Source organism: Parasteatoda tepidariorum, chromosome 3 (genome assembly GCF_982258835.1).
Source record: "Parasteatoda tepidariorum strain Cologne lab strain chromosome 3, Ptep-v5.0, whole genome shotgun sequence".
NCBI lineage: Eukaryota > Metazoa > Arthropoda > Arachnida > Araneae > Theridiidae > Parasteatoda > Parasteatoda tepidariorum.
The window spans coordinates 45636500-45648871 of NC_141757.1; the positions used below are offsets into that span (position 1 = coordinate 45636500).

The following is a 12372-nucleotide window of genomic DNA, read 5'->3' on the forward strand; positions in this document are numbered from 1 at the left end:
TACCTGTCCCAGGGAACTGCTGTTTCAAATGATTCTGATACAACTCCGTGTTCCAAACCTATGTCCTATAGTAATAAATTTTAAAAAAATCTCAGGATACAAAATGATTGCATGAAAACTAACTAAATATATGTATATGTATATATTGATAATTATTTATTAAAGTAACTGCAGTTGATTTCAGGAATAATTAACAAAAAAAAACCCATCTACGAAGACATTAGATTTAATGTATTATGTACCTAGATGGAAGAATTAAGTAGAAGTTATTATGCAACAATCATATTTACCTTAACAAAGAGATGAAATTCAAAATAAGAATATTTATTTATAAGAGATATAATATTCAATTGTCTAGGTTAGTGTATATATATATATGAAGAAAGAGGAAAAGAACTGCCTCTCATCCCTTCTTCTGCCGCCATCATTCCAGCGCCACAACTTCCCCCCGCTCCACCACCATTCCTTTTTTTTATTGAAAGAAACAGTTTTCGTTAGTTTCTGGAAGAATTGACTTCATAGCCCAGCTGGGGCTTATACTTGCGAAAACGGGGCAGGACGGCCCATATTCTTGCTTATGATAACAGGGCAGATGGCCCATATTTTTCAATTTTCATAATTCTTCATAAAAATTTCATATTTCATCATATATGTAAATTCATTTTATTATTAGATATTACAATCATAGAAAATAGCATTATTAAATATTACAACCATAGAATTCATTCCTCAAAAATCCCACATATATATATATACACACATATATAGGCAATGTATGCTTGTATTTAGATCAAATGCAGACAACATTTCGGAGCAGTGTTGGCCAACCAATGGTCTAGGTAGTATGTTTAAAAAAAATTTCTTGTGAAGCCATTGCCGAAAAAATTGGCTTAGTTCTTGTTTGCCAGACATATGGTAGTTCTGGTATAAAATAATATTAATATTAAAACTTATTTCAGTAAAATCATGCATAGAAATTCTCAACTGATATTTTCCTTTTCTTCTAGCTTGCCAATTAATCACACGAAAAATTTACATTTCAGATAATCTATAAACAATAAAAATGTGTACATGTCTTGTTATTTTATATTGACTACTGTATTAATATACAGTAGAGAACCGATTATCCGGAACGATCGGGACTATCGCTATTCCGGATAACTGATTTTTCCGGTTTTCTGAATCACTACAAAAAGCCGTTTTTTTAGTGTTAAACCCAACTAAAAAAAAAAAACAATTTTTGGAAATAATCTTAAAAAGAAGAAAAAACGATGGAGTAATACACTAATAATTATTTCCAAAATGATGGTAAGGTAAACATCTTTCAAAAAAGAAAGAAAAATCCTAAAATCTTATAAGGGAAAATTTTTTAAAAAAAATGGCGGGAAAATTTATTGAATTTTGTTCCGGTTTTCTGATTTCCGGATAACGGGTTCTATCTGTATTACAGAGTTATAAAATATGGGGCAATTTTAAACGTTTAAAGATAAAAAAAAACAACACTTACTCTTATGTAAGCTATAACAAATGTCAGGGTGTAACCTCTTTTGCCATTTTCTTCTCCGGCTGGCAGACCTCTAAAAATACCATATAACTAGCATAATTCATTGACATAATTTAAAAAAATATTCTATATTTAGTTAAAATTTTATTGAACTGGAATCAAAATATTTTGTATAAATCATTTATATCCTAACAACTGCCATCAAAAAAGGAGGGGAAAAAAGTTCATGAAAAATTTTTACTTTTTAATGTTTCAGTGATTGTCATAGAAAAATAGAATGAACGAAAAACTTCAGTTGATTTAACATTAATCGTCAACATACTGGAACTAATTCTCAGTTATGACAGACTAATAAATAATTGTATTTTACAATACAACGTATTGAACTGAAACTTAGCTTAAGATTGAATTTTTTATAATTGAGAAGTTGTAAAGTAAGAAAAAATTGAAAATTTGAACAACTGGAATCAAAGCAAGTAAGTCCCAGTAAAAATTAAAAGAATGAGTAGTAAAATTTTGTTTACTACATCAAGACTAGTCTTTAATTTGGGCCTGATGTTACAGGATGCAATGAGTGGCATAAGTACACATAGTTTAAATTTTTATTTTCTTTTGTAAAACTTGCATCATTAAAGATGGGACGATGAGATTGAGGGGATGTTTTAATATTTAGAGCAGCCAGGGCCGGATCAACCTATAGGCACACTAGGCACGTGCCTAGGGCCTACGACATTCAGGGGCCTACGAAAAACTTGAGAGAAAAAAATTTGCTGACAAAAATAATTTAGCTTTAAAAACAACAAGTGTATTTTGCACAAAATTATGAAGATACAAATAAAAATATAATATTTTTCGGTAATAAATTATTTTGCAGAATCTTATGATCTAACATATTACTTTTTTGCGATTTTTGGATTCAACGAAATCTTGTATTATGCTGTCGAATTCCAAACTACGCAAAATGTCGTATTCAATAGACATAAGTGCGAGCGATGCCAAACGATCTTGATTCATTGTTGAATGCAAATAATTTTTTATCAATTTTAATCTGGAGAAAGATCTTTCTCCTTCTGCATTTGATCCAAGAATCGACAAATATATTCTTAATGCAATGTGAACGTTAGGAAAAGTATTCACAAGTTTATCTTTAACATAGTTATCGATCGAACTAATCATAATGGTATTATCGATATCAACTGCAATATCGGCAGTATGTCGGTATTGCAGATAAAGTTCGATAAACAAATTTGTAAATTTAAATCCATATTAATAAAAATGTAAAAAAAAATATGCAAGAAAATTTTAGCATATATTTTGAAAAGAGGGGAGGAGTGGGGGTAGGAGGGGAGGGCCCAAAAACGGCTATGCCTAGGGCCCACGAAAGGTATAATCCGGCTCTGTGCCTAGGGCCTACGAAAGGTATAATCCGGCTCTGAGAGCAGCTATAAGTTACATCACTTGAACATGTCGGTAAAAGGAACATAAATCATTATATGTTAGTCTTAGTTTATGATCTTGCAAGGTGTTATCTCCAATAATGCCAAACCAAACATTTCCAGCAACAAGTGATGATTAGCTACAATGGCAGGTTAAGGCAATAAGTTGCTATTAGGTAAGACCAAGTTAATTAATATCAGGAATTGTATTTGCGTTATACTAGGATAATCGTAAACTGCAACTTAATGATGAAGTTAATTTTTTTATTATTTATCAGAAATTCATTTTCTTTTCTCTAAACTTAGCAAAATTTGAATGGTTTCAAACTTACTGGAAAACCACTGCAAAAACTTGTTACATTAAACAGGGTTGCCACAGAAAAAAATGAGCAAAATAGTTGCTTTTAGTAGTCTAAAGCATGAAAATAGTAGCCAAAAACTAGGAAAATAGTTGCCTAATAAGAACAAAAATTCATCAAAAATATGACTAAAATTTTGTTAATGACTTAATTGTCATATACCATGATCCATTCAGTCAAGTTGGTGGCAAATATGATAATTCGCATACAAATGTTATGAAAAATGATTACTAAAATTCGAAATTCATGCATTGTAATACCGTTAAAAAGTTATTTTTTAAAGCAAAAAAAAAATCATGCAGACTTTTGTAGCAATAATCATTGAAAAGGTGATCGAGAAATGAAATGGACTTACAATGGAGTTTGCGCAGATTGAACGAATTAAAAAGTGAAGACTCTAATTTGCAATTCAAAATTTTTAAAATTTTTTATTTTTTAAGAAAAAAAAAGTTCAGTGGGTTCAGGAACTATCTAGCAGGGCGCAGACTTTTCACCAATTTATGCTTGGAAGAAAAAAACATCTCTAGGAGTACAGAAAAATCTCCCAATAGTCTCCTTGTCTTGAAAATAGTTGCTTTTTTTAGCCTTCTCAGGCAAAACAAGTTGCCATAATCGCCTCATGCCAAAAATAGTTGCAAATAGTTGCATTTTAGTTGCGCCTGTGGCAACCCTGATTAAACTTTAAAACCAAATGTAAAAGTAAATTATAAGCATTAATACTTACCCAAATCTTGATGCAATATCATAAATTCGTCTTTCTAATACTTCCACATCCTAAAAATACCCATAATAAATATGAAAATGTTATTAGATTACAATTTTTTTGATAACACAACAATAACAGTACTAACCTCTTTATTTCCTTCTAAAAGTAATGTCATCACACACATTTTATGAACATCAAATCCTTTAATTTGGGTAACATAAATTTTTTTAAAGTGATCAACTAGTGAAGAAATCATTGACTCTGACTCAGGTTTCAGGGCATGACCTAAAAATACATCTTCATAAATAGTAATATACATAAATAATTATACACATTTTTTTAACTTTTTATTCTTAAACCCATAATTTCCATACTTTAATAAAGTAATAAATTTTGACACTGCTAATTTCATTAAATGCTATAAAATTCAACACAAGTTAACTTACCAAATTGAAATTGCTTATTATCCATTAATCTTATAGAAGCAGGTTTCAATTGCTGAAAAAGAATTGTGCACAAATTAACATCATTTTTCAAGTCTACATCATTTTCATAGTCTACAAAAGTTAACTTTTGAAATTATGCGTACAACTGTAATTACAAAACATTAAATCATTCATAAATTCTATGCAGATGTTCATAATAACTCATAGGACACAAAAGTCAACTTTTTAAGAATTGTATTCTTGTCCCTTTATTTGAAATAAGGATAGAAAATTTAGTATAGTTTTAATGTAAGACTGTATAACTAAAGTTGGATCCTTTTTTTTTCTAAGTATTGTTAAAAAAAACTGAATTAAAATTCCGCATTCTCACCATTTTGTTAAACTGAATAACATTAAACCTCTCTCAAAATTTTTACAGTATTTTCACATAAACTATATTCCTATAAAATAAATTGGTGTACTTTCCTGCTTAACTGTTAATCAGGCAGGAAAGCAGTAAAGGTGGGAAAAATTCTGAATAATTCCCTATATATATATATATCTTATAGTTTATTAAAAAATATTGTATTGAAATATTAATAAGTAGATATTTTATAATGTTATAATATTATAAAAAACTATGTGTACGAAATTCTTTCTAATAATATTTAAACAGCTATTTTAATAGAATCTAATGAATCATACTGACAATCCTCACTATTCACACGAAGTGCAAACAAGATCCAACAAGTATATTTAATAGTCAGCAGCTTGGAATGAATAAAAGTTATTTAGTATTTTAGATTTCATTCAGTAGGGAAAATTAAAAGAACACCAAAACAGATCAGTTTGTATTAATCTTTTAATGCATTTTGAATAAAACTGAGCCTGAACAATTTATGAAATTAAAATAATAAATATTATATAGTGATTAATAGTTAAAAAACAATGTTGGAAAATAACTTTTTGCACTACTGTTAAATAATCTTTTTGGTGATAAAACATTAAACACCTTTTTATGGTAACCATACACCAAATAAGAATTTAACAGACAGTATCATGCATAAAGTTGAAATATCAACTGACCGCATGCCATAATCAAAATCATTAAACCACATCTGAATTCAGAAAAACTATTAGTGTAAACTAAATTAATCAGTTTTAAATGCTAGCTAAATAATTGAGCCAAATATTTTATCCCACTAGAATCATAAAGCACATTTTTAGGGAGAGGAGTTGGTACTGGAATAGAAATAAGGAAACAGTTTTTCAAATCCAAACAATATTAAAAGTTTTAATGAAAAATCAAAATTTTGAGTTAGTTCTGAAAAAGAATGATTCTTATAGTTATAGAAAATATTGCACTGTAATTTAAACGTTTAAAACAATTTTACTGATCGAAGAAATAATTCCTGGTTAATTGATATTAAACAAACTATTTTGAAATGAATAATTACTTGTCGCATAACTTCTTTTAGACAGTCAACACCAGGCTCAAATGATGGAAAAGCGACAGATCCATACTTAATAAATGGTGGGAGTGGTCTTACTCTAATTACAACTTCTGTAACAACACCAAGAGTACCTACAAATAAAAAAAGGAACAAAAATATAACAATTTTATTTCATATACTTACTGCTTCAATAAGATATTAATTTTAAAAAAATCTGTTGCAATATAGAGGCACACATTACACTCTTATTATTTTCAAAGCATTATTTTAATGGCTAATATTTTATAAAAATAATACAATTCAGTCAATACAAATCTGTAGTGGAAAGAAACTTACAGATTTGAGCCATTTTAGTTTTTTCACCTTAAGTGAAGCTGTACTCCATTTAGCTGTACTTCAAAAGATTTAATTATGAAATAACAGAACATTTAGAGCAAAAGCATTTCTTTTAACAATTTAGTGATATATTTATCTTTTATTTTAGTAATAAATGTTAAAAAAATTTTCTATGAATTATACATTTTGGTAAAAGCTAATAATTTATTATTGTTGTTTCATTAAATTATGAAGACAATTTAAGAGATTTTTAGTGATTTACTTATTCACATATTTTATACATTGTAATAGTAGAAAACTTTAATGATTGTAATTGCATGTAAGGGCAAAAAGAATATACTTTTCAAAACTTCTTTAGAAGCTTGTAAAGTTACATAGAAAAATTATTTTTTTTTTCCTTTCCAATGCCCACCTTTTAGAATGACCCACCTGGGCATCATACAGGCACCTGAAGGGCAAATTTGTTGGCCACTCTTTCAGGGGCACCATATTGGGTGGGCCAACGTTGCTCCCACAGTAAGGACAGATAGTACAGAGAAGGAAAGAACATCCATGCCATGGCGGGGATTCGAACCCAGAACCTTTCTGATGCAAGGGCAGTTCCCTAACCCCTACACAGGTCAGTCGGCTAAAAATTATTAATCAGCTATTCATATCTCACCTTCAGATCCAAGAATGAATTGATGGATGTCAGGACCACTAGATATTCTAGGCACCTGAAATATAAATTATGGACACAAATTAAAAGATAGTGATATAGAAATAGAATTATTACTAAAAACCAGATACAAAGTTTTGGAAATTGACATTCTGTGTATGCATGGATATAAACAATAGGTACCCTATAAATAATGTAGAAGTATTTCTTAAATTATGCAATAAAGAGGCAGAATTTTTTTAAAATTATGCAAATAAATTGCACAGAACCTAGAAAAAAAGTATAATATGTTTTCTTTTTTAATAAAAAATTTTCAATTGTTATAAAAAAGATTTTAACCAGGTTACACCATATCCTGGCTTAAAAAAAAAAAAACAATATTGGTTATTCTAACATAATGGTTGTAAAATTTTATTGTAGTGAGCCTAGATGCTGAAGTGAAGCAAGGACAATTGTCTTTATTTCGTAAAAAATTGGCTATAGCAAGATAAAGCTCTTTTACAGTCTACTGAATTTAGCAGCACACAAAGCACTTGCCTAGTTTTACTTGCAAGTTACAGATCTTTAAATTCTGCATCTTTAAATTCCGTAATACTATTACATCCAGGAAAGAACATTTTTTATTGGTTCTGTATTAGGTTGTTTAAAAAATAATTTCGCTTTCTTTTTTTTTTACTGAGAATGAAAGTAAATTTTCTTATAATGAAAAAATAGTTAAAATGTTTGTTCTTTTCTGGCGAAAAACACAAAGTGATTTTTGTCCTCCTTATTTGAAGTAAAGATGCTACGATCTAAAGAATTTTGTACAGACCAGAACATAGTCGTAGACAATCCATTTCTTATTCCCGGTGATGATGCGCTTCAAAAATGGATGATTTTCTTGACATTTGAGAAGCAAATCACAGGCATCAATGTGATGTTAACATTATAACTTTCATCCCATAAGAACATGTGAAATCTATATGTCGAGCTTTGAAATTATACCTTAAACTTTTAAAATTATCATGGATGTTCAAACTCGATAAACTTAATGTCTCAGTGATTTCAGGAGTTGCTATTTACTGGCTTGCATTTAATTCTCTTATTATGTCTTCATAAGATTAAATGGACATGGTGAATCATGCATCTTAATTCAAATTTTGCAAAAAAATTTTTGCACTGGCGTTCTACCAATGCATTTTATCTGCATACATCTGATTATTTTTTCCCTGCTTGAACAGCATTTTTAACTTTTTGATAGCAAAGAAGTGAAATATGCCGAAAAGTTGGCTTTTGATTTTTCATATTTGAAAGAGCACAAAACCAAAAACTACTGCAGAGAATCACTATCAAGTCTTACTATATCAGCTGTCAAAATATTATCTAATAATACGGCTTAAGGGTGAAATGGGCAGTGAAAAAATATATAATAAAATTCACTGTTGGGGAAAAAAATTAATAAAAAAATTCGGAAAAATTAGATTACTTTCAGAACGGCTCAATTACTAGGGCCCTATGACTAAAACAAGGTTCTTTTTATTATATTTTACTTAATCATGGGTTGATATAGAAACTTCAGAAATAAAGGATTTAGAAAGGTATTAAAATGAATATATGAACCTCATTCATGAATTCAAATTTTTTTAATTCAAGAATATGAACAGTCATCAATAGTGAGAGCAATAGTATTAGCAGAAAAAATAATTAATTTAAATCTTTAGACTGGAATAATATATTTTGTTTTTATAATTATAGTACGTAAAATAATAATTAGTTGAAAATTGTTTAATTTGTTTCCATTTTTTTTTTTGTCTGAAATTATTTATGAAATTATTTTAACCCAATTAACAAAAGCATTGCTTAATGCGAAAACTAATGCTTGACTAATAATTAGTTACTCAATAATTTGAATTTCCATGTTAGCAAATATGTTTGTAAATTGAACTTTCAGTAGAAAAACGGAAAATTTTAAATTAAAGAAAATTTAAAACAATTAAAGAAAATTTAAAATACACAACTTAATATGAAGAAAAAGAGGAGGGAAAAGAGGTCTGTGTTCAATATGAAATATCTTTTTAATTTAAGGAAATAAATTTGCAGTATTTCATTGTAAAATTAAAACATAGCCATGTACTAACAAAACATAATAATTTATTTAATAACATTTTAATTTAAAATAAAATAAGTGTTAAACGTTTTTAAGCATTGAAAAAAGTGTTCTTTAGTTATGTTGTTAAAAGAGCAATACTGTTTGCATTAGAGTTATAAGAAAATTAGCAAAGATCTGGGATTCATCCTCAATTATTAAGTGAAGACTATACTGGTACCATACTGTACTGGCACCACACTACAACAATTTAGATTGATAGGCAGATGTAGGTAATAATTATCAAGCATTCACACCATGTTGCTCAATTAACATTGACTTTTTTAAACTACTATGGTGCAGTGAGAGAAAGAGCAGTTCGATAAGACACACAGCCTTCAGCATGAGGAAACAAATCTTGCCTCAAACAGTGCTAACCAAAGATTAAATCCACCATAATAAAATAATTCTAAAAGTCAGGATTATAAATGAACTAAATTAATTTAACTGTTTACATCCCTAAAAGGAGAATTTTTACAAAAATCTTAATCATGAAAACATTTAAAAAAACGAACTCTTATGACTTTGATTCAAAAAGAAAATTAAAAATCTAATTTGAAATTTTAAAATTTTAATACCACAACACTTTTCTTGCCCTGGACATTAAAACTTAATCACAGAATTATTTAAAGGAAGAAAAAAAAACAATTAATTCAATGAAAACTATTTTACATAAATGCAGTAAAGAAGGATACAGAAAAAAATTTAACATTTCTGAATGCAGTTTAAAAATTTGCTTATGAAATATACTGAATGAAGTACAAATGTTTAGTTTTCATGGATTTTAATGATATAATTAAACAATTACCTTAGAAGTTTTTCTAGCAGTTCTATAAGCAGCAAAACTTTTTTCCATTATGAGATAAAAAATAAAGTCACTTGAAAAATAAATTTCAGAATAATCGTGCAGAATCCACAAATTATTTTATTTTGTATTTTAATAACGAAAAAAAGAAAAAACATATACATTCCACATATAAAAATTTTAGCTCTGAAATGTGCATGTAACCTATGAACATTGTGAAATGACCCTGATATAAAGCACTAAGAAGCAATTTGCGCTTACTTGACAATTTTTTTGTATTTCACCTTGTGGTGTAACCATTTTCACATGAACAACCATATCTTCAATATTACCATAGATATTTTTTTTCATACCAGAAGCCCTTGTAGAAACCCAGCCACCAAGGGAACTGAATTCATATGAATCTGGTTCATGGCCAGTGCACAAGTCATATTTCAGTAACTAAAAGTAAAAATAATAATAAACTGGAAAAGCATTTCATGATAAAAGTATAGTAAAATAATATATCAACTAGATAGTTTCTACCACAAGAAAGTAAATTTTGCTTAAATTTAACATAGAGATAGCAAGAGGTGTGCAAAGTTTCAGATTTAAAAACACAAACTGCACTTATAGACTAATAAAAACATACTGTGGGGTTGCCAACTTTAAGAAGAAGTCCAACACAAGTGTGAAATAAAACATTTAATTTGTCTCCTTATCATTAAATTTTTTAGATTCTAAACCTGAAACTTTGAATGACTTAGTTTAATATATTTTGAAAATAGTAAGGTGAAGATGAATCTTATAATTAGTTTACTTGATGCAAAATAGCCAATGTTAAATTTATATTTTCTTCAGAAATATTAAAAATAATTTAAGTAATGTAAGAAAAAGTGAGAAAGTGACCATCTTAACTGCAAATCTTAACTCATTTTGACTACGCTCTGTTCAAATTAATTAAAATTGTAAGTTAAAATAAATAGGACGGAAATTATATACAGTAGAAGTCCATTATAACGACAATTCATAGTATCAGATTAAATTGTCTTTATATCCAAGTTGTCATTATAAGCATATTTAACTTTAAAATTGTAATAAAAAGACTAAAAATGTAACAGACATGTTTATCTACTTTATTATGAACAACTATTTCAAATTTAAAAAAAAAAAAAAAAAATCTAGAGTAAACTGTTTTTGCCTTTAGATTACTGACTGAATTACATTGTTCTATACTTTATGAATGGCAGAAATGTCTATGACAAGGATGTTTGAATAATAAGTTTCCAAATCATGATAAGTTTTTGAAAGAATAAAATGATATAAATTGCAATACTTCTTGATGCCGTAAATAACAGTGAATGATTTCAATAGTAAGAAGTCAGAAAAGAAACAAGGGGCATGTTTAAAACTTTGTCAACAAAGGGCATAATCTTCTTGAAGTGTGCAACAGGATTACTAAAAATAAAGGACAAAGTTTTCTTTTGTTAGGACTTAGCCGAGGGTCGCCCATACACTACTTTATAAATGTAAGGAATTAAAATTGTAATAAGGATATTATGCTACTTTTTTATTTAATTTTTTTGCTTTCCTGCATTGATACCAGAAATAAATCTCTTTTAAACCTGTTTAGTATAAAAAGGTTCCCTTTAACGGCAAAAAAAATTTGCCTAATTTTTTGTTGTTGTATTAACAGAAGGCTAATAATTTTTAAAATTATAAAGTAACAATTTTGTATTTTTTATATAAGAACTTGACTGTGACTTGGAAATTTGTCGTAATAGTGGACTTCACGTAATATGCACAGAGTATTATAAAGTTTTTACTGTATACATATACATATTAATGTGCGTAAGAGCAATGATTTCAAAAAATTTCCGGAGAATTGGGTACAGACTCTAAAGATTTTAATACGTAATTGAAAACAAGTAACTAGCTTAAAAATCAAAATTGCATGCAATTAAACTGGGTATGCTTGGAAGTTGATAGTGGTTTTCATTTTGTATAAGAAATCTGTAGCAAATGTTTGGTTGATCCCTTATTTTTATAAATTGATTTTAATATATAATATTATAAATTGATTTTAATATTTGTTAATTTTAAGTCTTTGATCCAAGAACAGTTTTAAAATTTTTCAAAAACATATGGGCATTGTTTTGCTGTTCAGAAAGGAGTCGAAGATGTGACTATTATTTCAAATAAATCAATCATCTCATAAATTTCATAACAAAAGCACCTTTTGCCTTTATTATGAAATTAGCAACATATTTATATTTTCAAATAAAAACCCATCACTGTATACTTCCAAATAAGAGCCCCTATATATATGCTTTTCATTGAAATTTAACACGAAATTCAAAACCCATATAGAGGCCAACCTAAAAAATAATTAATAGTAATAAGCCATTCTTATTTTTGTGGATTACTTAAAACTTTCCTTCTCTTTATCTTCCTCCATCGATGCTTTTTTATTATTACTTCTTATATATTTTTTTTAATAATTCAAGCTATTCACATACTTCTTGTATATTACCGATTGAAATGAAAATAAATTTAATTAAGATTTTTAACATGATTTAAAGATT

At 28.1% G+C, this 12372-nt stretch overlaps 1 protein-coding gene across 1 annotated transcript in view; it reads right to left on the minus strand.

Annotated features, from left to right (window-relative positions):
• Nucleotides 1-12372, minus strand: part of Agps (alkyldihydroxyacetonephosphate synthase) — a 31748-nt gene that overhangs the window by 3217 nt on the left and 16159 nt on the right. Inside the window, exons 9-16 of the mRNA XM_087159253.1 lie at nt 10070-10249; nt 6882-6936; nt 5888-6015; nt 4452-4503; nt 4151-4290; nt 4024-4073; nt 1508-1577; nt 4-65 (exon numbers count right to left, since the gene is read on the minus strand). Coding sequence (XP_087015379.1) covers nt 4-65; nt 1508-1577; nt 4024-4073; nt 4151-4290; nt 4452-4503; nt 5888-6015; nt 6882-6936; nt 10070-10249 — 737 coding nt within the window. The remainder of the gene's footprint in view (nt 1-3; nt 66-1507; nt 1578-4023; nt 4074-4150; nt 4291-4451; nt 4504-5887; nt 6016-6881; nt 6937-10069; nt 10250-12372) is intronic.